Source organism: Pogonomyrmex barbatus, unplaced genomic scaffold (assembly GCF_055798465.1).
Source record: "Pogonomyrmex barbatus isolate J1 unplaced genomic scaffold, ASM5579846v1 scaffold3, whole genome shotgun sequence".
In the NCBI taxonomy this organism is placed as follows: domain Eukaryota; kingdom Metazoa; phylum Arthropoda; class Insecta; order Hymenoptera; family Formicidae; genus Pogonomyrmex; species Pogonomyrmex barbatus.
This window is the reverse complement of record NW_028297127.1, coordinates 13,413,970-13,439,324: the sequence shown is the minus strand read 5'-3', so window position 1 is coordinate 13,439,324 and position 25,355 is coordinate 13,413,970. Positions and strand designations below refer to the sequence as shown.

Here is a 25,355-nt window from a genome sequence, read left to right as displayed (position 1 = left end):
AATAAGATAAAGAAACATTTTACAATTGTGCATTTTACATTTTAAAATTACAACATTTTAAAACATTTTACATTTTAAAATTTATTATTAATTTTCTTAATATGCAAAATGAAAAATTTATTAAGCTTCTTGCCATGTAAGTCTCATAATATGTTTTGTATCTAAATGATTATAAAATATGATTATAAATAAAATTGATTGTGTTTGTATAAAATTAATTATCATGATTTGAAAAAATAATTGTAATCGTTAATTGTTTATTTAAATAAGCTTCTTATGCAATTTTGGAATTCAAACAAAAAAAAGAACAATTTGCTTTTCATTAATCAATCCTATATCGAACGCTACTGTGTAGTTTGCTTTGTTTTTCACGGAAAGTCGTTGACGCATTGATTTCCGATGAGTAATTGTTACTGCCGTCATCAATAGAAATCGCTGTCTTTCTGCAACAATACGCAATGAAATTTTCTTCGCGTACAAATTAATGCTCTCGCATTTCATCTCTTTCGAAGTTTAATTTTCGCGTAAACGCAAGCGAAAATTTTTTTTCCATTAATTAAATAGTTATTTAAATAAAAGCGATCTCTGACAATTTTTTTCTCATATCTTTTTGTGAGGATTTCAAGCGTGATGAGAAGCATTAAAGGTCTTCACGGATCAATGATGGTAACGATGATCTAATTCTATTAAAACAATGTGAGCACTCATGTGACTCGCGTATACTTTACGAACAATATATTTCCACTAACAAAAAGAAATAAAAAATATGAATCAAATATACAAATATAATCAAATATAAATTCAATAGATAAATATTTCAATTAATAATTTATTTTTTTTTTTTAATTGTGATTATCATGACAATAAACATCAATGATGACGTGTAAATATTTTTACGATGAATTGTAAATATTTTTAAAAAGATGTATTATAATAATAAAAATACTAAATTATTTAATATCTTATTTTAAATTAAATTATATCATTTTTTATTTTAAAACGTAATCTTTGAATAAATTCATTTTGTGGAAAATTCTTTAAAGTCTTATATATTAATAGAATTTATAAAAAAAATTGTATGTCTGTTTTCTTAGTAATTAATAAAACGTACGATATAAAAAAAATGAGAAAAATTCTGTTTAATTGTTTTTATTTTTATATAACATAAGAGATAAAACAAGTTTTAAAGTGAATGAAATTCTCGTTTTCATATCTACAAATATATGTGTACAAATACATTGCATAACCTAATAATCATATCTTTTTATAGTAAAAGATAAGTGTGTACATAGAAGAAAAAACTTAAAATATCAACATCATTAATACAATTATTTCAAAGAAAAGCGATTTCGATTTATCGCCATCGAACGTGATCCCTTTTAATCATTGAGACACAAAAAACATTCTAAACATATATAAAAATAAAATTATAATAATAATGTATAATGTATGATAATATAAAATATATCCATACATAAATTATGTAATTAACTGTTACATAATTAAAAGAATGACATTTGATATATGCTACGATGATGCAATGGTATATCTGTGCAAATTTAAATCGCGCAGTAAATCGATCTATCGATGAGGTGATGCGATTGCACGCGTCATAATTAATCGAGAGTCGCTGCGTGCCACCGCGATAACTCGTGGCCCCGTTGGTGCGGATCGCAAACGGTAGACGTCAGTAGGCACAGAAAGCAAAAGAGATAGCGGTGGCTCTCTCCTCGAGCGAAACCCTCTGGTGCCGCGAATTCGATTGGGATCGAATCCTCCGCGTGAACCGGAACGATTCGCTCAGCCGTCCATCTTCCTAACCTCCAAAACGCCCGGATTCGCGGCGCAAAGATATCCATCCCTCCGTGAGGACGGATCATCTCGAATCTTTCTCTCTCTCTCTCTCTCTCTCTCTCTCTCTCTCTCTCTCTCTCTCTCTCTGTTTTTTCCCTCTTTCTCTTTCCTGTGGTTCCGTCCATCCGTCCTCTCCGTCCTCCGTGCTCCGTTCTCTCTCTATCTTCCCATGTTTTTCTATCGTCTCTAAACTCTATCTGTCTCTCTGTCTATTTTCTCCCTTCTCCTCCTCCTCCCCTCCCCAATCGTCAAAATAAATCTCTCTCTCTCTTTCTGACGTATCGAGAAGTGTCCCCACCGTATGTGAGGAACCTGATCGTTCGCGAGGCACACGCGACGTTTAAAGGACACGGCGAGCGAGCGAGCGAGCGAGTGTCAACCCCCGTATCAAGGGATTCGACTTGTGGTGACCGAGTGCCCCGGGGGGCAGCGGCAGCGGGAAGATTCCCGTGTATCCGGAGTAGACGGTGATATTACGAAGTGCGGCGACGAGCTCGCGGTGGCTCAGCTTCCCGTCGCCGAGCAAAGCAAAACAGGCAAAATTCCGACGATTTACGGTCTATGAGCGCCAAGAGTCAGGGGGACCCTGGAGAAGATCACGTTTCCAGGTGTCACGAGAGTTGGTTGCGTCCTTAGCGCGTCGCCTGTAAAAAAAAAAAAAAAAAAAAAAAAAGAGAGGAAAAGAAAAACGATCGCTCTCCTCCCGCGAAAAAGGAAGCGCGTTGTCGCGCGTTTGACAGGGGGATTAGCTACTTCGAAAATTCCGTGCCCAAACAAGCAGTGTGATTCGTCATATAATTAACGTGTGTTGAAATCATGACACAAATTCACCGAGCCAGAAACGTCTTGTGTGAATAAAGCGCCGAGATTTTCGTCACTTTTTCCGTCTTTCCGCCTTTCTCGGCGCGATCCCTCTTCCGTCGCTCTCCCATGCTGCTTCTCCATCTCGTTTATTCCCATTCGTTCGCACGAGAAGGGTTTTGACTTTGTTTACAACGCGACGTAGTATTTTATCTTCGTCATGTGAGATCGCGAGATCGTGCGGATGTCTATTATTAGAGCTTTTGTTTTGGTGCAACGACACCGATTCGTCTCAGGGGATTGTAGAATGACACAATCCTCGGAACGACTCGGCAAAATCTTATCATTTACGTTCACCAAAAGTGTTCGAGCGATTTCTGTTCTTAGAATACGTCGTCGTCATTGAATGAGCGAGCTTTAAGCAATATTGTGAAATTCGATGACTATTTACTTTTGTATAAAAATAAATAAGAATGTTTTTTATGAAGCATTGTTAAACGGCTGTAATATAATGCTAGTTATACTACTTTATCGAATAGTTTTATGGCATTTATCTTTAATTGTGCAATAGAAAAAACTCAATAACCATAAGTATTTAGTTTACATTTAATTCAATATTATACTTTTATTGATAGGGTAGGAGCAGAGAGCCCTTGCAGCGACATGAAGCGCGCAGCTGCAAAGAAGCTCATTGAACGTTACTTTTACCAACTTACAGATGGATGTGGCAATCCTCATTGTGACAATCAGCATTGTGCCTCCAGTGGCAAGGTGATTTTAAGATTCATGTGTTTGCTTGTAATTTATTTATAAGAGGAATTAAGCAATATTTGCTTTATTTTATACTAGGTAACTAATCTTACTCCAAATCAAGCAGCTGCTCAAGCGATACAATTATTTTCACAAGAAGCAAGACTTTGTGATGGTACGCAACCCAGTAAAGTTGCTCGAACTACGATAGAACCTGGACAGACGTCATTAGCTAAAAGTCTACCTGTAAAAAGCGTTAATTCTACAAGCTCTGATGAAGGTATTTAGTTAATTTAGTTATTAGTTGCTCATCCTTAAAGCAGAATAACTAATTATCATTATAACAAGATTATGCAAGAATATAAAATTCGATTAATGCATATATAATTCATTAATTGCATAATTCATTAATGCATAAATTTAATATATTCTTGTTTCTCATTAGGAAAACAAGAGTCATTTCTGACAGAAGCTATGCTTCTGGATATTATAGAAAAATGTAAAGCAGAAGATTCGTATTCTTTATTAATTCGTACTTTGGGAGAAGTATTTTCCTCTGGAAAGGCGTTAAGTCTCAGTTTTCAGAAAACTGAGAAAAATAATTCTCCTTTGACGGCACTTCTTGAACGAGCACCAGATACTCTATTAAGGCCACCTGGAGATTTGAATAAGGAGGCAGTGCGGTCTCTTCAAGGAGAAGATAAAGAAGAGGATAGCAGTGATCCATCACCCACAGTTCCTAACAATGACGATACTAGTGTTGATTTACCATCAGTTCGTAGAGCTTTTGAAGCACTTTGGTCGCTGCCAGGTGTGAAAAAATACAATCTAAATGTTACTTTAACATGAACATTTTTACTGGTAGCTTACTGATTAAAACAAATATTTTATCCACTTAATTAGGTGAAGTATTCGAGTCAGCTCTGGTCAATGCGCTAGTCACTTTGGCGGATGATATAGAATTAGATCTGAGAGTATTTCGTATGGTACGCTGGGATAGTATGGATAGTTTGTTAAATGTATTTCTTATTGTTTTTGAAATTCCAATGCTCGGGAATAGTGAATACTTGGAATTGGCTCTCCACATGTTGTGTAAAGCGTTGAGCTGTGTACCAGTATTGGCTCAAGCCAAATTGGCACGCGTATGGGCAAAACATTGCAAATCGCGGCTCCCAAGCCTTCTGCAAGCGCTCCAAGAACTTATAACAGTCAAGGTGCAGTCTCTTAATTTTACTATAGCATTTATTGCATTAACATGAACGTCAAAACAATTATATCATTTTATTTCTTGATTGTAGAATAAAAGATTTGATATCATGTTACAGGTAATAGGAGGATCTTTCTCACGTGATTATTGCGTCCAAGATGCGGACACTATTACCGCGCCTACAAAGGTTATGAAAATTCTGTATTATGCGAGTATGTTGGCTGGTGAATTAGACCCTCCTGAATTAACATTAGGCGATGAGGGTGAATCAACTGGTAGTGACAAAACTGCTTCACGATCAACAATATCAGGACAAATTCCTCAGGTATCGTTTTTTGTTGATATATTCAACCTAGTGTATATATCTACATACATTATTGTCTGTTGTATATGTTTAGTAATAAAAAAATATTTCAGGATCCCCTAGCAACAGAATTAGGAATTACCGCATTAGATGCACGTAAACCATTCATACCATTTACTGATTTTTACAATGAACCGCTTAGTGATGCCATAGAAATGGACAAAGATTTCGCTTATTACAAGAGCGAAGAGCCAATGAAATTTAGTTTTATGAATTATGCTTTTATTCTTACGCCGGCCACTAAAACTTTGGGCTTATATTATGATAATCGTATCAGAATGTATAGTGAACGACGTATGAGCTTTTTGCAGACCGTTGTGGGTCAACCTACTAATCCATATCTCAGATTAAAGGTCTGTTGATTTAATAGGAAAATATTTAATAGGAAAAAATAAAATGATTGGTTTTGAAAAATTAAATATAAATTTTTTATTATTTTTTTATTCAAACAGGTGCGAAGAGATCATTTAATAGATGACGCATTGGTAGAATTGGAAATGGTAGCAATGGAAAATCCGTCTGATTTGAAAAAGCAATTGGTTGTCGAATTTGAGGGAGAACAAGGTGTCGATGAAGGCGGCGTATCTAAAGAATTCTTTCAACTAGTCGTTGAAGAAATTTTTAATCCTGATTACGGCATGTTCACTACACAGGTGAGAATTTGTATGAGTGTTTATACACCTTTTTTGTATTATTTATTTCAGTTTTAGCGTGTTTAATGTTTGATATATATATATATCATCAAATATATAATTTATTTTTATAAGACATATGTAAAACAAAAATTATTGTTTTATTATAGGAAGACACGCAAATGACGTGGTTTAATCCAACGTCATTTGAAAGTGACGCACAATTTACATTAATAGGCATTGTTCTTGGCTTAGCGATTTATAATAATGTAATTTTGGATGTACGTTTTCCAATGGTGGTTTATAGAAAATTGTTAGGCAGAAAAGGTGTTTTCCCCGATTTGGAAGATTGGAGTCCAACATTATATCGAACAATGAAAGAATTAATGGAATACACGGCAGATGACATGCCAGAGACATTTATGCAAACTTTCCGTGTGGGTTACAGGTAAATTTTTGATAAGCTCAAAGCATATATAAATTTTTATTATATCTTTTTATTGTATCTTTTCTATAGAGATGTATTTGGATCATTATCGTTTCACGAGCTCAAAGAAAATGGTGATGAGTTATACGTCACGCAGGAAAATAAAAAAGAATTTGCCGATCTTTATGCGGATTTTTTGCTTAACAAATCCGTGGAGAGACAATTTAATGCCTTCAGACGTGGCTTCCAGATGGTTACGGATGAGAGCCCGCTCGCATTACTCTTCAGACCCGAAGAGATTGAACAGGTACCAATCATTGATATGACATAAAGGATACATTATATCTAATGATTATTATTCTATTATTTAACATGCACGTAGCTTGTTTGCGGAAGCAAAATATTTGATTTCGCCGAGCTTGAAGCAGCTACAGAATACGAAGGTGGTTATACCGTGGATAGCGAAGCAGTACGCAACTTTTGGCGCGTAGCGCATTCCTTGCCACCAGAAAGTCAACGAAGGCTTCTTCAATTCACCACGGGTAGCGACCGGGTACCTGTCGGAGGTCTTTCAAGACTCAAAATGGTCATTGCCAGACACGGTCCCGATTCTGACAGGTAATATTTACATTACATCGGTTATTTAATTACTCATTATACTCATTAATTATTTAATTACTTATATTTTCAGATTGCCAATAGCACACACATGCTTTAATGTGTTATTATTGCCGGATTATAGTACAATAGAGAAACTGCAAGATCGCTTATTGAAAGCAATCAATTATTCAAAAGGTTTTGGCATGTTATGAGCATGCCCCATCGCTCCTCTTTCTTCCACCGTCTTTCGAATGATTCGAAGTACACGATAAGACGCAATTAATTTCGTCATTTTATTCGTAGTTATGCCAGTCGGGAATATTTATCGATTATATTAATAATCTACAACTGTGCCAGTGCGCTTAAATGTGGAAGCATTGCTTGTGCAATATGAATCGTCAAAAGGCTCCTAACGTTCTAAAAATTCCAACGAATCAAAGATCGAATCCTTTGTACAAAAAAAAAAGGCAGACGTTCTTGAAAAATGCTTTGAAATTATCCTTGCAGCACTGCAAGAATTGCTTGTATCATACTGTACTTTTTCTACTTAAAACATAGATAACGAAGATTGATTTCGTTGGCCATTCCGAAACGATTGAGGGAAGAAGTGCAAGAGACATTTCAAAACGCACGACTACAATAAGTGTAAAAAGCAAGTAAAACCGAACTGCATAGACATAAATATGTAACTTTAGCAAAACAGTCGATATAAACAGGATGCGTTTTGGGAACTCAATGGTTGCATTCGTTATGATTTTATTTCAAAATAAATTTTATTTATTGATGAATTATTATAACATTTATTACAATTATATTAAATACTTTCTTTTATATCAAAAGAATTATTAATGTAAGTATCATAATTTATCATTAAATTTATATGTTTACAATACAAATTTTTATTAATATATTTACAACGCATACAAGTTTGCTATTACAAAATAAAACTTATTGTAAAATATTTTATTGGATGTATTTATAGTAATGTGATTTATGTAACAAATTTTATAACAATTATGTAAGATTTAACTAGTTAAATAACTCTGTAGAGTAAAATTGTATAAAAGATATTTGCTTTTTTTTTATTGATATACTTATCAATTTCGTAGATAAGATAAAAAAAGATAAGAGAAAGGCTTTTGTATAAAGTTGTTTAAAGAAAGTTGTCGTTCTATTTGGATATACCGTTTAGCTTCCTAAACGCATCTATTGCTGTAAAGCCGAAAACAACCCTTACATAAAACACATTGAGCTAGTGTCACTCTGAACAGACTTCTTTTCTTTGTAAAGTAAAGCGAGAAATAGTGGCGCTTTTGTATGTACTTTTCTTTCAATTTTTAAACATTTTTCTCATGTATGTCACGTCACATCGCGATGGTGACTAAGTAGTATTGAATAGAAATTGGATTTGTATAAACGTTTATAATAGGCAGCGTTCTTTAACGGCTGCCAGATACTGTCAGTCGTTTTATTGTTATTCACGTGACAATAAAGCTCTTAAAAAAGAAAAATAAATAAATACCTCTCCGTTACTAGCTTTACAGAAAGTCAAGTATTCTATTATTTTTTCTACAATTCTACGTTTTCAACAATTGCGAAATAGATGTTTGCTTTTGAAAAAATTGTCAATTATCGATACATTGTGATAAGAAATAGCGAGAATAAGAATACGCATCTTTTGAATATGCATTCTTTTTTCATAATTTATTCAAGAATATGATAAGAGTATTTAAAATTCTCAGAAATTTAAAATTCGATTCGCGAATTATTTATTCCTACACAACTGTAGCACAGTAAAAGCGCTTGATTGGCCGATTAGGACAAAGAATTTTAATGACCAATCAAAAAATGCTTCAAAGGATTTGTAACATTAAATGAATTGCACTTTTATAGGACCAGGTGGACCAACATTGAGTAACTAATTTCGTTGGCAATTATATATTTGTCTCTTTCGAATAAGTTCTGAAAAAGAGATGAAGATTATTAACGAAATTATCTAACGTTAAAAAACGAAAAAAAATTGGCCTTTACTATTTAGGCTGTGTTTCGATATTCACTGCCAGTACTGAAAATATATAGTTCAGATCACGTATATTATAGATTTTCAGTACTGGCAATGAATTTCGAAACGCATCATTTGATGACTTCAAATATATTTTCATGCGCAATACACTGAGACAGCAAAATTCGCTATTATTGGTTAGAAGTTCTGCCGCCATTGTATCCTTTCAGTGTAGCAATTCGAGAAAATTTGAATACGTGATATTTCGCTATCTTAATATGTTGCGTATAAAAACTTAAATCTACTTGACCAGCTCAAATTTCCCAATTTGGGTAAAATAATCCAATCTGATGTGATCTTAATATGATCATCAAACATCAGTGACGTAGCTTCTGTCTCTTTTCATCACGTGCAGAATAAATAAAAATCATCATCAACAATCAAAATCAAGTCTAGGACTACGTTCGGAAACATCATTCACGTATTCTCGTGTATTCATTTTATGTTTGTCTAACATTCGAGGAACATTATCTAAGTAACTCTATGTATCATTTTATCCTTGTTGATAACAAGGATAAAATAATACATAGAGTTACTTAGGTAATGTTTCCAATCAGTGTAAAAATCTGTGGAGATGTCACAGATATTTAAATCAAAATGAAAAACAGGACTGAAAGAATAGATTTATATTATTTCTAAACGGAAAATAGAAAGTTCTAATAAAATATATATTGTTCTAATCAAATATATGTCAGATATATGTCAAAAAGATATATGTTAAATCGTTTGCGAGACAAATTGTTTTCCACTCGACTCTTTCTGCTGATGCATGGCGGCTCATCTATATATTGCTGATAATATGCTGAAATTGGACTTCCCCTCGCTTTCTCGAAGATTCTATACACGTATACATATGGTTAGTGTGTTGAGATGAAATCAGTGAAACGCTCTTTCGGATTTCTTTAGATTTTTAATATAAACATGACCTTTCTGTGCGTAAACAAGTAAAAAAAAATACAAAAAGAATAATAAAGAACAAACAGCAGTGCGATGGCGGATTTTGAATTTTAATTAAATGAAGATATTAATTTGGAAAGATCGTGAAATTGCGTCAGACAAGCCAACTCCATACAATAGGACATTTCTATACTGTCAACGATAAGCAAACGATCTTTGATTTGTATATAAAAGGGAGAAATTTGTATATAAAATATATAAAGTAAGCAAAAAAACAATATTTTACACGAGAAAAATAAATTTCTTATTATCAAAATATTATTGAGATTTTTTTAATTATTTTTCTAAATGATGTGAAGTAAATTAACTTACATAATTTATATATATTAACATAATAGTTTTTACATACAAAATTTTTATATCTCTCAATTACAGGATGTCTAAATCTGTAATTAATGTACTCCAAGAGCTTTCGCTTAAGCAAGGATTTATTCCTGTATATAATTTTACAGAGAAGAAAAGTAATGAAAATAATTTGCAATTTATATGTAATGTATCTTGTAAGCAGTTCAAAACATTTGGTACAGGAAGTTCCAAAAAAGAAGCTAAGCATAATGCTGCAGAGAACATGTTGTCACTTTTGGACACAAATAATGAAATTTCATTACCAGCAGATTTTTCATTAGAGCATATTATCTCTAGTAATTTATCTCCAGTTAAAAATACAGTATTTACAAAAATATGTGAGACATCTTTGTCTCCACAATCAGTTCAGTCAGTTGATTGTAATTATGTTGGAATGCTACAAGTAAATTTCATAAGTTGCTTTTTAAATATTATTGATTAATAATTAATTACCAGAGTTATATAATATTTGCTCTATACACAGGAGCTTTTTCAACGATTAAAAATCCCGGCAAACAACATTGAGTATCAAGTTGTCTCTGAAGAAGGACCATGTCACTTGAAAACTTTTACAATAGAAGTCAGCGTGGGATCATACAAAGAAAGGGGCTCAGCACAGTGCAAGAAAACTGCCAAACAAAAAGCTGCGAAAAATTTGCTATTGCATTTTAATCAAAACATAATTAGTCCAAATACGACTAATCAGATTATAACTAATCTAAATAAAGATAGTCAAAAGACAGATAGTTTAAATGAAACTGATCAGAACACAGGCAATCTAGCTGTAACTGCTCAGAACATAGATGATTTAAACATAATGAAGTCAAAAAACGTAACTAATTCAAATATGACAATCAATAAAATAACCGAATTTAATATGAAAAGTCTTGAAAATGCCATACGAGAATTAGGCACAGGAATATTAGAATCTGTATCCAATGAATCAACTTTAGCAGTAGCGAAATTATCAGAGAAAGCAAAATCGTTTTATTTAGAATACACCAATCAAGAGTATAAGATGGACAGGCAGGATCCTTATGTTATTAATAATTTTCATACTTTATTCGAGAAAAATTATTCTAGTAAAATTTCTTATCGTATGAGAGAGAAAATGCGGAATATAATAGATAAATACAATGATCAAATGGATTTGATACGTGAAATCAGACAAGATTTAGAGAAAGCATTACAAGTTAAGATAGAAGAAGTTAATGTAAAAACTGTAGACTCAACAAAGTGCCACATAATATGTTTACGTTTGTTGTCGTCTCCTCGTATTACACAATTCGGCATGGGCGAAACTAAACTTAAAGCAGAATCACGTGCAATGTATAATCTTATGATGTCTATCTTGATACTTTTGAATGCTTGATTCTATATTTCATTTTCTATGTTGATTTTATGTTTCTTCAGACATATAGAAATACACCAATGAATTTAAAGAATTAAAAAATTATGTATTAAAATATGAAAACAATTTATGATTATATTTGCTATTTTACTGTTAAATTATAAGTATGTTTATATCTTTATGTGAGATTATAAGATGTTAGCTTATTTAACTTTATTGTAATTTAAAAAGGAAATGCATGTAAGAGTATATATGTAAATAAATATGGAAGTTTTTAATAATGGAAGTTTATTCTAATAATTTTATTGAAAACAGAACTCTCACAAGTTTATTAATATTCTGTATATTATCTTCTTATAATGGCTCCAGTTTCCAGAGAAAGATTATTTCGAGTTTCGCGAATTAATAAGAGACAAGAAATTAAACAACGGGATGGCAGCACGACTGATAACATAAGATAGTCCGCGAAAAGGAGAAATAAAAAGGAATAATTTAGACGAAGGTGAGAGAATCAAATCTGAGAAACATTACACAGTTTAAAGAATACAATTAGCAAATGATAAATCATAGTAAAGGGGTTTTTTATCTATAGAAATACATTGTTGCTGCAAGAATTAAACGATTGGACTTCAGAAATGGATACATGATGATGAATCGACCTGCTCATAGCAAAAGGACAGTCAGAAATAATGTACGTTTTGATTGAAGTGATCACTTTGAGAAAAGTTCATTAATATATTTTTTTAAGAAGTTATAATTTAAATAATAATGGTTGGTGTTCTGTTAATGATATTAATGACATACTTTAAAACTTTACAGTAAACATTATTATTTAGTAGTCTTGTTGTAAAGAAGAGGATGTCCAGTAAGAAATTAAGTAGATAAATAACAATTGAAATTAGCTTCAAGTTTATTTTTTGATATAAAAAATAAGAGAATCTAAATAGAGAATCTTGAAGTCAAAAATTAAACTCCTCGAAGCAGGGTTTCCTTAACTAGAATATTTTCTCGTTTCGAATTTCTCTTTGGAGAATTACACATTCAAGTGAACCGAATTTTCAGACCAGCTTGAAACATCTTTTCTTTAATTAAAGAGATGATATAATTGTTTTTTTGTTAAACGCACATTTTAAAAATTCAAAATACATTTTTGCAGTCAGAGATTATAGTTAACTCGGGAATTTTATGATAAATAACAGAGTATTATGAAAGTTTCATACATCATGTTGACTTTCGAATGATCATCAATTCTGCGATTTTGCGCATGCGCTGTATGTCATTGGTGCTATTTAGCGGCAGCTTCGCTTTATTCAGCTTTATTGTAGAACTGTTACGAGCTTCAGCGGCGACTAGTTTTGTATTTGTGAAGCGTCAGTTATTGATATATTACTTAATTTGCAAGAATGTCGGACTTACGCATTCTGGGCAAGCGATTAGGGCAACGCGCCGGTCAAGAAGCGATCGTGCTTGGCAAAATTACGGAGGTAAGAATATTTTAGGTTAAGTTCGATCATAGTTACCGGCTTGCCAAATAATAGAAATAATTTATCTCATATCTTATCATAGTAAATAATATTTATTATAAATTAATTTTACTATATGTCATTAATACATTCTAATAAAATTAATTGAAATTGAATAAATTTCTTCATTATTCAAAATGAAATATGCCGTTGAAAATTTAAGAAATCGGTTTTTTAAGAAGAGTAAATCGTTTCTATACATCCTAATTAAAATGAATTTTTAAATATCTTTAATCCTTTCATTACGAGTGCCGGATATAAATGGCGTCCACGTGGTGATCCGTGTGTACGAGTGCTGTCGGTTTTTTCATGTTATAAATATAAAATCTACTTATTATTATGTCAGAGAAACGATTTTTTTTATTCAAGCACAATTGTTATTTAACACTTAAAAATGTGTATATACAAAAGCATGTCAAGGCATAAGACTTAAACCCGAACGCCGAAGACTGGCGTCGCGCAATGTATACATGGTGTACACATGGTGTTCGGTTCAGCGGCAGGGCTCCGACGGAGTCGACCACTGTGATGAAAGGATTAAATAGAAGTCGCATATATAAGTATTGAAGTATCGAAATTTTTTAAGCGTTCTTTTGTAAAATCACATAATCTAACTTTACGTATCTTTTTCTTTAAAAGAGGATTACTAACAAATGTAATTTTTTTGTCTTCAGAAATGACTGGGTTATCACTTAATGGATTAAATCGTTCGATTTTAGGAAATTATAATTTTACAAAAGTTACTATGCAAAGTTAGTATGCAAAGTTGCAAAAGAATTAACTTTTTCTAACTCATATATAAAATTTTAAAATGAAAAAGATTTAAAGAGACATTGATTAAAATGTAGCCAAATATTCCTAAGAAAGGGAAAAAAAATGAATCTAATGCAATGATCTAATAATCAAAAAAACATCAAAATAAGTAGCTTTGCCTATTATTGATTTTGTAATAATGTTCCTTTGTGAAATTTTACTTTGTTTTTTATAACAACATTGCTTCTGATAAATTTTTACATATAATTAATAACATTCATAAAGTACAGTAATACTTTTTGCATTTGGGCAATTTACAGAAAAGTTCAGATGGTATGAGTGCAGAGATAACAACAACAGATGATGCTCGAATTAATGTGACATTTCATGAGCCGCTCGACAGCAATGTATCAAATTATATAGAGGTGCGCGGTACAGTGAAATCAAGATCCACCATGTTCTCTAACAATTTTATATGCTTTCCTCCGGACATGATTAAAGATTTTGGTAAGTTAAACACTTTTTCACATCGTCAGTTTTTCTGACGAAAGCATCAATATTCTTAGCAAAAATATTTGCTGCAGATGCAAATAGCTACAACAAAATGGTGAATGTGCGCTACGCAATAGCTAATCAGTTAGAAGGAGTATTCAATGAAGATTAAAAGATGCACAAGCCCAAAGAGAGTTTTTCTGCAAATTGTTTACTCTGTTCCATTCTTTCTCATACTTTTCTTTTTACATTCTGCCGATTTGATATATATGTTTACTATAATAATAACAAGAAATGCTGCAATATAAAAAAGAGTATTCAAATATAAGCATTCCTTTGTCTATACATAAAATCAATCAAATTGGATTAGATACAAAACATGCGAAATTCTAGAACTAATAAAAATAAATCATCTCAGTGATGTACGCGCGCGCGCGTGTGTGTGTGTGTGTGTGTGTGTGTGCGTATGAATATTTCAAAGTTTGGTATATAAAAGGATACTTATGTCACACTTGTATTACGTGTATAATCTAAAGATGAACAGCGACAATTGCAAGATGTTACAGGACATTCAGTATGTTGTCTGAAATATTAAATGCAAGAATTAATAGCATTGTAGATTTTCCATAATGTATTATATATTTATATGTTTTTTCTAATATTAATTATCCCAATTGTATTTTATTAATTTATATGTACAATACGATTTTATAGTCTTACCGAAACCACCGGGCTATGTGTTCGCTATGTCCACCGTGTTTACATGTTAAACACCACGAGAACCAACTACTGAATTCCGTAAGCTTGCTATTGCATTCCTCGTTCCTGCTGCCGCCAGGACTGGGAGCAGTTTGCAATCCACTGACCGTACCTATGTGCATCAAACATATTGCACAGCGTGGTAAAGGTTTGCGGCAATTCGGGCATGCTGTCATCTACCGAAAAAGGAAAAGAAATTATTAAAAAATATAAGATTGAAAAATCGAAATATTGAGAAATATTGAGAACTAAAATAGAAATCTACCTTCAATTTGTTAGGAGTACCGCCTAATCTACCAAACGGGACTCTCGTTCTACTTAATCCTTGCATGGAAGCTGATATGCTTTTGCCACAGAAATGACATGATACATGTATCTGCTGTGGCGGTTTGTCCTGTGGTGTTAAAGATCTCATAACAATGTCAAATTTGGCTCTTTGAAACCATAATTTCCACGCGTTCAAGAGATGTTTGTAACTGTAACAGTTATATAAATAATTAGAAAACGTAATTATCTGATAAATATTTATGAGAAAAATTTGATTATGTAAATTTGATTATGTTATACCTAGAAATCCATACTTGAACCTGATTCTCTTGAAGCAATTTTGGCGAAAAAGTTCTGATAGCAATAAGAGTACAACTCTGAACGTCCGAGGTGATCTCCAAATATTTACTCAATAATTGGATACTTTCTGTACTCGTACCTGAAGTATGACGATGCGTTAGAAATGAGCATGTAATTAACATTTATACAAATTACGAAAAATACAAAAACATTCGAGTCACACAACCTGTAACCAAGAAGCCTGCTAGATCTCCCTCTTCAATTACCTTCTGGGTTAGTCTTTTTAAGTACTCGTAGAGTTTATTATCCGATAAAAACATGAGAGCGAATGCTACTCGATCTTCAACAGCCATGCCGTTTTCATTCTGTGATATCGAGCTTGTTAAATATCTGGTTTTAGTCTTACAAAATCTTGATTTTGCATATTTATTATACTTACAAGTACGCTTTCATAGGAATCGTTATCCGCAGTCAAGAAACCGAATGTCGCTCTCAAATAAGGATCTGATAATTGAGATTTAGATTTCTGGCACGATTCTCTCCACAACGTAGTACGCTCTTCGGAAAAACCTGATAGCGCCATAGCTACCATATTCAGAATAGTCGTTTGTGTCTTGCTTGCACCTCGATTCAAAATATCTATAGCTTGCCTTAGACAAAGATTGAATACTGCGAATGCGGCTGCTTTCGCGTATGCACCTTCCTTCTCTAATTTGTCTAGATACGCATTATCGTATGCGATGTTAGTTTCTCTATCAAATCGCAAACCGCACAGAAGAAGACTCCTTTCTCTGTCTAGCGATCTACGATCGAGCGAAATACAATACGAAATTAAATAGGCGAGCAAAATACATCATGAAATTAAATAGGCGTAGACAGCCACATTTTATTATTTTATTATTATTTTTATGCATTCAGATAATTGTTACCTGTAGACTTTCGTTACATAACCGGAACCTAAATCCGACCATGGGCGATGAATCACTTCTGATTTCAAGCCATTGCTTGGATTTTGATGCTCAAACTTCAAGACTGTCCTATGTAAAGGTTGGAAGCATTATGCTTACATATATATTTCATGAGGCGTTGTAACTTTACCTTACACCAGGATGCTTCACGTCAGGACTTTGTATAGTGCCGTCTTCTACTAAAGAACGACTTAGATACAACCATTGCCATAAATTTTTTAAAGTTGCGTTTTCGGCTACATCACCATTGTGAGCTAAATCCGACTGAAAACGTATATACATACAAGATATAATTAAACATAATTAAAAATAGAAGTAAAAAGAAGAATATATAAATGAATATATAAATAAAAAACAAAATAAAAGTCAATAATTATAATATTAAAATATTTAAGGATAAATATGTTTTTATTAATTATAGTATTAAAATATATAAGGATAAATATGTTTTTAATAGATTTTCCCACTTACAAGTAAACCATATTCGAGCATAGCACGTCTCTTAGTTAAAACCGAGATATCATCCAACTCTTTGTAAACACTATCCTCGCTATGTATATACTTAAACGATTTAAAAGCACAATTCCACATCAGACACGATCGAGCTGACCAATTGAGCGTTATTCTCTCAGATACAGTGTAATCAGTCACGCCTAAGAAATAAGATCCAGTAATCTTGAATATTATTGTAACACAAAAAGATTATTCTAATGTCTATTTTTACTAATACAAGTTAACTTCAATCTTGATTTAAGTTTACTTTTTATCTTTTTCCAATTATTATAATTAAAAAAAGATAAAGAGTAAATTAAACAGAAATGAAAGTTAATTTACATTGATAAAAATAGATAAGATAGGATTATCATCAAATACCTTGTTGTGATATTGCTAATAAACGATTCTCATCGGTCGGATGCCATGAAAAACTTATGGGACTATGCCACGGTGGTAAAACGACCCTTTCCAAGACACCTGGTTCAGTGTCATCTATTCCGCAATATTGAATGTCAAAGAGATGCAAACCAACTATGAAATAAAGATAAATGTATATTCATGTTTAGCTTTGTCATTTTTGCGAAAGAGTTACATAAAGCATATTATTGAAGTTTAAAATTGTATACATGTTATACCTGAGTCTTTTTGTAATGTACCAATTAGATTCCGTCTAGTAGGACACCAGAGCACCTTTGTAACCTGTCGTTGTGGCATTATGGTAACTATCGGTTTCTCGAAACATCGAATATCCCATATTGTGATCAGATTATCAACGTGCGAAAGTAACTGATAATTATTATGGGGATTTACTGATAGATTATATATCGCTTTTGTAGGGGTAACATTTACCATCTTTGCAGAATCTAATAAAATTTAAAAGAATATGAATTTTACCAGTAAATCATTGATCGTACCTTTTGAATACATACCTCTAAAGTCAATAACTTTCAACTGTTTGTTATTGACGCCGAGAGCCAAACATCTCGATTCATGCTTGAACCAAACAGCGGAATGTATTGTTTCTGATATGCCTGCTTCTACTATTGGTCGTTCCGAGCCTTTTGGACAATGAAGCACATCCCAAAGTAACACAGAGTGTTCCTTGCTATGTTTATCCAGACCAGACATGATCAGGTGAGTTTCCATAGGATTCCATGCAACAACATTGCATGACCGCATATATTTAGGAACTGGAATTTTATTCAGATATATAGATTAGATATCACTAAAACATAATTCTGTGCAATAATAATGTAGTATATTAATCTCTACAGAATTCTTTTCCAGCTAGGCCTTGGTAGTCAAATTCCACAGGACTAAGAGTACTCAGAACGATTTTTCCATTTGCATGGCCACTAGCAACAATGTCTAGCTCTGGTTGTGGATATAAGTCAATGCATTTTGCATAGCTGTTGATTGTAATAGAGGAGATCAGCTCAGCCACAGAATGCTCCGAGATTTGCAAATCTGTTGAGAAAAGATAAACATAAGAGATAAACATCAAGACAAAACATGAGTTCGACATCTTTGCGAAGCAAACTTACAAGTCTGATCGTTTTCCCGTACACTATTATCTCGCAGTCCGATCTCATAGAGATTCAGTACTGCGTCGCTGTCCCATGTGATAAATCGGTCCGAGTGAAAAGGGGACCATAATATGTCCCACTTAGGACGGCTCATTTTATCCTTTCCGTTTCGTTATCGCGCGCTCCTGACATAAAGTCGCGCATCATCACGTTACTTCACACCCGACGACATCGTGCATCGACGTCGTAACGTTACGTTTAACATGCACGATATGTATCAGAATTAAAATCGTACCGCGTGACGTCCGGCCATATGATCCAGATCATTAGCATGCCAAAAAGAAGTGTAACGAACTTTTCTTTGCCTCGTTGTTTGTGATTGTCCGTCTCTCCGTGAAACATACCCTTTGGGTATTTATGTTTATCGTGCCTCTTAACTTCTCGCAAGAGTTCGAATAAATACTGTACTCTTATTTGTTCTCTGACAACGAATCAAAACAACACTGAGATCTGAGATAAGCAACGGCTGTGTTCGTAGAACAGGATTGATCGAACCAGCGTGAAACGATTTGTGAGCGTAGAATTTCTGAGATAAAGCTTGTTCTACAATACAGTCGATATCGCGTGCCGCAAGCCACAAGAATTGACCAATCACAGACGAATGTGGAGAGAATACTTGATTGTGATTAGCCCATTCTTACAGTCACGAGGCCGACACCCAATGCATTGTAGAACAGGCCTTAAACCGTTGTCACACTCCGTATTACGGATGCGAATCAAGCTACCTCGCCTTGATTGACTAAATTCCGATCCGCATCCGTAATACGTAGTGTGACAACGGCTTTAGACTGATTCTACATTAGTGTCGGTCTACAATAAGTATTTAATCTTTAAACCGTAAGAAATTGACCAATCATATCGACCAATTATAATCGAATATGAAAAGAATAATCGACTATGATTGATCAATTTCTTATTTCTTAAAGCTTAAATCATCTATTGTGGACACTAATGTAGAATTAGCTTAAAGCCTATAACATATGTTTCTAATCTTCGTGATTATCTGATATTAGCGCGAATACATCCACCGAACTATATTTCATTCTATGTCCATTTCTGTCAATGTATTTAATTAAAATAAATTAAATAAATTAAACAAATTACAATTAAAAATCATTGCTGTCTCCACAATGCTCAGTCGATTTTTGATTGACTCTGCGCTAGTAACCAATGTAAACCGTTTCGTCCGAAATTTCATTGAATTCAATTTTTTCACAAATTTACACTAGGAAAAAAATGTCACGCTGTATGTACTGAAATATTGAATATTCCGAATTGAAGATAATAATTTATCGTTTTACTTGCACATCTTGCATTTGTATTTATCGTCGTTTCTTTGTGAAGTAATCTCTAATCGTAATCCTAGGTACACAAGTATCGCCAATCAAAATCTCTGAAAAGCAAAATTTTCCTAAAGGGCTCATGCAACATGGCAGCTGTCATCAAAAACGCGCCGTATCTACGAAAGAACAATACCAATCCACGTGGTTACGTCGCGTTTTATTTTCGATCGCGACGGTAATATAATATTCGAGATGTCTCAAAATAATAATATAAACGGGGTGAAACAATTCAGACTTTGGTGCGATCTGCTCGAAGAAGATCTCAAGATCTTACATCAAGAGAACTAATATCAATAGATACGTAACACTTAATACGTCATGATGAATCTCCCGTCCCTCGTAAAAATACAAAGCTGGCAACACGTGATTAGAGACAAACCGTAGTCGTATTCGTTCTCAATACGAAAGAGAGAGAGAAAGAAGAAGGAAGAAAGATTCATTCCATTGAATCGAGTGAAGCTAGGGTTCGAATTTTTACGGAATCAGAGTACAAATTCCAAAGAATCGAACATGTGATTTCTCCGCGAGATTAGAGTTTCGTCGTGTTATCAGTTATCTCCGTGATTCCGAATCAACTTAGGCTAGTCGAGATTCGCGCGTAGCGAAGCTCGAGAAAAAGAAAAATAGCGAAGCGCCGACGCAAAGTATATAAAAAAGTGGCAGGTGGAGAAAGAATATATTCAGAGTGGAGGGAATATTAAGAGATACACACACACACACACACACACACACACACACATATATATATATATAATAGGTGACATACATATTTAAGGCTGCCATGCTTGCTCCCCACCGTGCCCTCCAGTCGTACGCACATTTCATAAGGACTATACACTCGCTACAGTCGGCTAGTTACCACGGTGTCACATCACCATCATCGTCATCGTCCTCACTCGAATCCGATTGTCATCACCGTCATCATTTATTGCGAAATCCGTCTTCGACAGAACCGCTCGCAAAGATCCTCAGCGCTTCGTTCACGACAATGGCAAAAATAAAGGTAAATAATAATGGAGAAATTATCCGCTCCGAAACGAAGGTTTCATTCCGAATCCGTTAAAAGGAGACGGCTTTTGAAACCAGTATAACAGATTTCGCGAATGCCACGGTGGAAGGGCGTGAGAAAGTGGACTTTGCACACTGAGATGTCTTGACTTCTTTTTTTTTTTTTTTCTTTAATTTGGATGCGAAATCATTGTTAATTATAAAATGTATGAGAACTTTTTCCGTAGAGATCAAGACGTTTAAATTTGCACTACAATTTGAAAATATTCTAAAAGGGACATCATTCTTGTCTAATTAACATTAATTCATAAAATAAAATTGAAGTATGAAAAAGACTAAAAAAAGAAAGATTTTTTGAATATTATGCAATTTTTAGGCAGGCCCAGTCGTCGACATTCTTGGCGATGAGATGACACGTATCATATGGGATTCGATCAAAGAGAAACTCATCTTGCCCTACTTAGACATTGAGATGCATACATATGACTTGGGTATTGAAAATCGCGACGCCACGAATGACAAAGTGACAGTGGAATGCGCCGAGGCGATCAAACGTTACAATATTGGTATTAAATGCGCCACTATTACACCTGATGAAAAACGCGTGGAGGAATTCAGACTAAAACAAATGTGGAAGAGTCCAAACGGCACCATCAGGAACATCCTGGGAGGTACAGTATTTCGCGAGGCAATCATTTGCAAGAACATACCGCGTTTAGTGGTTTGCTGGAAGGAACCAATTATCATTGGCAGACATGCACATGCTGATCAATACAAAGCCACAGATTTTGTGGTGCCAAGTCCAGGAAAACTGGAGATTACATGGACCGGGACTTCTGGCGAGCAGATCCAGCATATCGTCCACGATTTTAAGGGTCCTGGTATTGCCCAGGCTCAATACAACACTGATGAGAGCATTCGCGCCTTTGCTCATAGTTCATTCCAATATGCGCTATCACGTAATTATCCACTATATCTGTCCACGAAGAACACGATTCTCAAGAAGTACGATGGTCGCTTCAAGGACATATTCCAAGAGATCTATGATAAAGAATATAAACAGCAGTTCGAAGCAAAGAAGTTATGGTATGAGCACCGGCTGATTGATGACATGGTGGCGTACGCTATGAAGTCCGATGGTGGCTTCGTATGGTCTTGCAAGAATTACGATGGCGACGTGCAATCAGACTCGGTAGCACAGGGCTATGGCTCTCTGGGCATGATGACGTCTGTCCTCGTGTGCCCGGATGGTCGCACGATTGAAGCCGAAGCTGCTCATGGTACTGTCACACGTCATTATCGTCAACATCAGCAAGGCAACGAGACATCCACTAATCCGATTGCCTCCATCTTTGCATGGACCCGTGGTCTACTGCATCGTGCCAAGCTTGATGATAATGCGAAGCTAAAACACTTTGCCGAAACACTGGAGAAAGTCTGCGTCGATACCATTGAATCTGGTTATTTTACCAAGGACCTCGCCATTTGCATCAAGGGCATGAACAATGTTACCAGAGCCGATTATTTGGAAACATTCGAGTTTATGGATAAACTCGCCGAGAATCTAAAGAAGCAGCTTGACGCGTGACTCGCCGGCGATGACGAGGAATGTAGTCTACGAGCCAAGTATTAAGTTATCATTCGCATTACAGCAAGAGGAAGGAAATATCTATGTGGTTACGGGAAAAAGATTCAGCTTCAATGAGACATGATATAGATAATATATATAATATAATACATATAACATATAATATATTTGCATATATATAAGATTATACTACAATTAAATTTTATTTGGTGTGCGCCGCTCTCGATTCATCTTATTTATTTGATGGGGCGTTAATCAGACCATGTATTTCGTAAAATGTTGTGAAGAACCGATTTTTCTCGATGGCTATGAAATACAAAAAGCTGATAATGATATGATAATGATATGAGATAATGATATTTGCTAAGGATTGGATCAATTGTTCAACTCGGCTAAATAATCGAAATAATATAAATTATCATCAGTCATAGTGGCATTTTAGAATTTATACATCACTACAAATATAGAATAATTTAACAAAGCAGACGAATTTAGCACTGGTCTATTAGGGAACACAAAATGAGTTGTGCAAATAATTGTATAGATTTTTAAACTTAAACTTTTTTTTAATCTTTATTATTTTAAAACTTTATATACTGACGTTACAGATATATACATAATGAATTACTTTGTATCAAAATCTAATCGCATTATATTGAGATATTATGTATTATAAATATTATGTATTATAAATGTTGCATCTTGAATAATATAGCATTGCACTCTTTGAAAATCATTTTTGAAAAAAATTGCATTGCGTGATCTATCGCGTAGGAAATAACAACTTCGTAATCAGTAATAGTCGTTATCAGCTATCAGCTCTCACGATTACTTAATTTCACTCGTTTTACGAATGAACGTAAAGCTCTGTCAAAATAAAAATTTTCATTTTGTTGCAATTCGAACGAAAACGAAGCATTATCTTTAATAGCTTGAATTTATGCGATTACACAACGAGCAATTTATACTTGTGATTCTAGTTTTTGCATTATTGGCAAGAAATGCGAACAAGGATATTGACGTATAAAAGCAATAATTATCATAGAGATTAATATATCTATTCAAATCTGACGAAGTAAAAGATTCTTGAATCAACTAATGTCTATTTGTATAAATATAGATTTAATTTCAGGTTAATCTACTATTTATCTTTTTTTTAATTTTAAAAGTTAGAAAAAAATAAATAGATTAAATCGGAATTAAAATTAAGACATTGATAGAAATGGATATAAAAATCGCTTTGACAAAACTCTGATGGTTACTCAGCTAAACTACTCAGCTAACATTCCTTGCATGTAAATTTGCACGTATTATACACCTTGTACAAGGTTTGCTCAACCTTTGTGGAATATTTTCATTGTACATATTACACACAAGTGGCATGAAAAAAATGTCACAAAGTTTGCTGGCCATTTGCTGTTTTTATGATGAACTGGAATAAGGTTTTGTTTGCATATGTGTAACATAATGGATATTTGCGCGCAAAATGTTTTCTGAGTAATGAAATAATTCGCTATTCTATTAATATGAACAGAATTATTAATTTCTTGTCTTAAACACGTATTTGTTAGTTACTCATCATTTGAAAAAGAAATTACAAATAATGAATTGTACAATTGGAAATTTTGTCAGAAATGATTTTCTAGCAATTAAGTTAATTAAAAAAAAAATGATAAAAATCATTCGTTTTAGAAAAGTTAAAAAAATAAAATAAAATGCACAAAAACTTCAATTTTAAAATCTTCAAAACTGGACAAAAGATCTAATTATTCGTTTCATTATCTTATGATTATATTTCTTCTTCGCTTCTTTATTTTATGATTATGATTAATTGAAGTTTTATAGTATTTTTACAAACAATTTAATAATTATTTTATTACTTTCATTCATTTATTTTGTTCTTCCATATATATAGATCTTCCATATAAATAAATAAATCTTCCTAATTCTTTAAAAAGCAGATACAACTTTTTCCAAATTTTTAATTATAATTTAATTATCGGCATAATGTTAATATAATTTTCAGAAACCAATTAATTTAAATACATAAAAAAACATTTAAATATTTCAATATGACACTACTACTTTTTATCTAACGTGAATATCAGTAAAAAAGGTCCGCACTAATTAACCTGATGGATTCATTGACCTTTGAAATCTTTTATAAATTATTCATACACTGTACAAAAGTTCGAATTCATGTTTATGTAACTCTCACCATGCGCGTAAACAATAATCAGGTATATTAATACACCCGGTATATCGAGGGTGTTTACATATCATCAGATGATAAATGGAATGTACGTCGATATTATTGATGAATTATTTTACCGACATCGCGAATGACCTACTAATTTTATAATATGAGGAGTATAAAGTTTAAAAATTCATTAATTCTAGAAAAAATATTATGTGATGATAAACTGAAAAAACGTAGGCTTTAAAAAAAGGAATTAGTCTCAAATAATAGATAATTAGAAAGGATTTAGTCTAAAATCGTGGTTTGTTCAGTCACCCGTTAGTTTTGACTTCCATCATCGAGAAAACTGTTCTCGCCATTTCTCTGTCTCGTGCATCGAATATTACATAATCGTCTCGATTTATCTCCACGGATCTCTTCCCGATTACAAAATTACAAGATAAATATTTTCTTATAAATCGGATCTAATAATTAAGTTACTGATTCGTTTAATTCTGTCATCTTTGTTGACCCTCGTAAGCATAATGTTAACTGCAGCACGCTAAATATTCAAATTCTGCAGAATATCGCGGCATATTAACATCGGCCTTAGGCTCGCATTCCGTCGACATAATTTAACAACAGACTACCAGCAGAAATCTTCGTAGTCATTTAAATGGCTACGGAATGAGACAGATTTTGCTGCATTTTCGTAGTCAACCTGCCATGATGTTTCTGCTTTTC

At 33.4% G+C, this 25,355-nt stretch overlaps 5 protein-coding genes across 11 annotated transcripts; 4 read left to right on the top strand and 1 right to left on the bottom strand.

Annotated features, from left to right (window-relative positions):
- Positions 1-1,692: 1,692 nt before the first annotated feature.
- On the top strand, positions 1,693-8,182 carry Ube3a (ubiquitin protein ligase E3A). 5 transcript variants are annotated; one of them, XM_089080156.1, is made up of 12 exons: positions 1,693-2,390; positions 3,291-3,426; positions 3,505-3,685; positions 3,851-4,216; positions 4,309-4,619; positions 4,731-4,937; positions 5,030-5,329; positions 5,429-5,629; positions 5,779-6,056; positions 6,126-6,342; positions 6,418-6,653; positions 6,727-8,182. In XM_089080156.1, exons 2-12 carry the CDS (start codon positions 3,319-3,321, stop codon positions 6,845-6,847), a joined length of 2,526 nt encoding a protein of 841 aa, XP_088936282.1. In that variant the 5' UTR covers positions 1,693-2,390; positions 3,291-3,318; the 3' UTR covers positions 6,848-8,182. The 5 variants fall into 5 exon arrangements, with proteins under 5 accessions (XP_088936282.1, XP_088936279.1, XP_088936281.1 ...); XM_089080153.1 differs by having other exon boundaries at positions 1,693-2,462; XM_089080155.1 differs by having other exon boundaries at positions 1,693-2,473.
- Positions 8,183-9,210: 1,028 nt separating this feature from the next.
- LOC105424539 (uncharacterized) lies at positions 9,211-11,636 on the top strand. The gene is made up of 3 exons (XM_011634823.2): positions 9,211-9,856; positions 10,030-10,402; positions 10,484-11,636. The coding sequence occupies exons 2-3, from the start codon at positions 10,031-10,033 to the stop codon at positions 11,369-11,371; spliced, it is 1,260 nt and encodes a 419-aa protein (XP_011633125.2). The 5' UTR covers positions 9,211-9,856; position 10,030; the 3' UTR covers positions 11,372-11,636.
- A 912-nt stretch (positions 11,637-12,548) lies between these two features.
- On the top strand, positions 12,549-15,414 carry LOC105424541 (uncharacterized). Of its 2 annotated transcripts, none has more exons than XM_011634826.3 (3): positions 12,549-12,834; positions 13,947-14,133; positions 14,833-15,414. In XM_011634826.3, exons 1-3 carry the CDS (start codon positions 12,754-12,756, stop codon positions 14,886-14,888), a joined length of 324 nt encoding a protein of 107 aa, XP_011633128.1. In that variant the 5' UTR covers positions 12,549-12,753; the 3' UTR covers positions 14,889-15,414. The 2 variants fall into 2 exon arrangements, with proteins under 2 accessions (XP_011633128.1, XP_011633127.1); XM_011634825.3 differs by lacking the exon at positions 14,833-15,414 and adding an exon at positions 14,211-14,543 and having other exon boundaries at positions 12,563-12,834.
- Positions 13,790-19,028, bottom strand: mio (GATOR complex protein mio). The gene is made up of 14 exons (XM_011634824.3): positions 18,452-19,028; positions 18,180-18,374; positions 17,837-18,097; positions 17,543-17,770; positions 17,286-17,438; positions 16,884-17,065; positions 16,543-16,676; positions 16,374-16,481; positions 15,884-16,247; positions 15,671-15,809; positions 15,445-15,583; positions 15,143-15,353; positions 14,839-15,053; positions 13,790-14,701 (listed from the first exon to the last, which is right to left on the bottom strand). Exons 1-14 carry the CDS (start codon positions 18,585-18,587, stop codon positions 14,620-14,622), a joined length of 2,547 nt encoding a protein of 848 aa, XP_011633126.1. The 5' UTR covers positions 18,588-19,028; the 3' UTR covers positions 13,790-14,619.
- An 853-nt stretch (positions 19,029-19,881) lies between these two features.
- On the top strand, positions 19,882-23,165 carry Idh (isocitrate dehydrogenase [NADP] cytoplasmic). Of its 2 annotated transcripts, none has more exons than XM_011634827.3 (3): positions 19,882-20,011; positions 20,612-20,839; positions 21,221-23,165. In XM_011634827.3, exons 1-3 carry the CDS (start codon positions 19,916-19,918, stop codon positions 22,430-22,432), a joined length of 1,536 nt encoding a protein of 511 aa, XP_011633129.2. In that variant the 5' UTR covers positions 19,882-19,915; the 3' UTR covers positions 22,433-23,165. The 2 variants fall into 2 exon arrangements, with proteins under 2 accessions (XP_011633129.2, XP_088935456.1); XM_089079330.1 differs by having other exon boundaries at positions 19,930-20,499.
- The last annotated feature ends 2,190 nt before the right edge of the window (positions 23,166-25,355 follow it).

Coding starts and splice junctions, on each gene's coding strand:
- Ube3a (XM_089080153.1), top strand. CDS start 2,416: ATGAGCGCCAAGAGTCAGGGGGACCCTGGAGAAGATCACGTTTCCAG. Junction 3,427..3,504: donor ATTGTGCCTCCAGTGGCAAG/GTGATTTTAAGA, acceptor ATTTTATACTAG/GTAACTAATCTTACTCCAAA. Junction 4,620..4,730: donor AAGAACTTATAACAGTCAAG/GTGCAGTCTCTT, acceptor ATCATGTTACAG/GTAATAGGAGGATCTTTCTC.
- LOC105424539 (XM_011634823.2), top strand. CDS start 10,031: ATGTCTAAATCTGTAATTAATGTACTCCAAGAGCTTTCGCTTAAGCAA. Junction 10,403..10,483: donor ATTATGTTGGAATGCTACAA/GTAAATTTCATA, acceptor CTCTATACACAG/GAGCTTTTTCAACGATTAAA.
- LOC105424541 (XM_011634825.3), top strand. CDS start 12,754: ATGTCGGACTTACGCATTCTGGGCAAGCGATTAGGGCAACGCGCCGGT. Junction 12,835..13,946: donor TGCTTGGCAAAATTACGGAG/GTAAGAATATTT, acceptor GGCAATTTACAG/AAAAGTTCAGATGGTATGAG. Junction 14,134..14,210: donor GGACATGATTAAAGATTTTG/GTAAGTTAAACA, acceptor TATTTGCTGCAG/ATGCAAATAGCTACAACAAA.
- mio (XM_011634824.3), bottom strand. CDS start 18,587: ATGAGCCGTCCTAAGTGGGACATATTATGGTCCCCTTTTCACTCGGAC. Junction 16,482..16,542: donor GTGAAGCATCCTGGTGTAAG/GTAAAGTTACAA, acceptor ACCTTTACATAG/GACAGTCTTGAAGTTTGAGC. Junction 15,354..15,444: donor GTTCAAGTATGGATTTCTAG/GTATAACATAAT, acceptor TAACTGTTACAG/TTACAAACATCTCTTGAACG.
- Idh (XM_011634827.3), top strand. CDS start 19,916: ATGCAACATGGCAGCTGTCATCAAAAACGCGCCGTATCTACGAAAGAA. Junction 20,012..20,611: donor TTTTATTTTCGATCGCGACG/GTAATATAATAT, acceptor TACATATTTAAG/GCTGCCATGCTTGCTCCCCA. Junction 20,840..21,220: donor CGACAATGGCAAAAATAAAG/GTAAATAATAAT, acceptor TGCAATTTTTAG/GCAGGCCCAGTCGTCGACAT.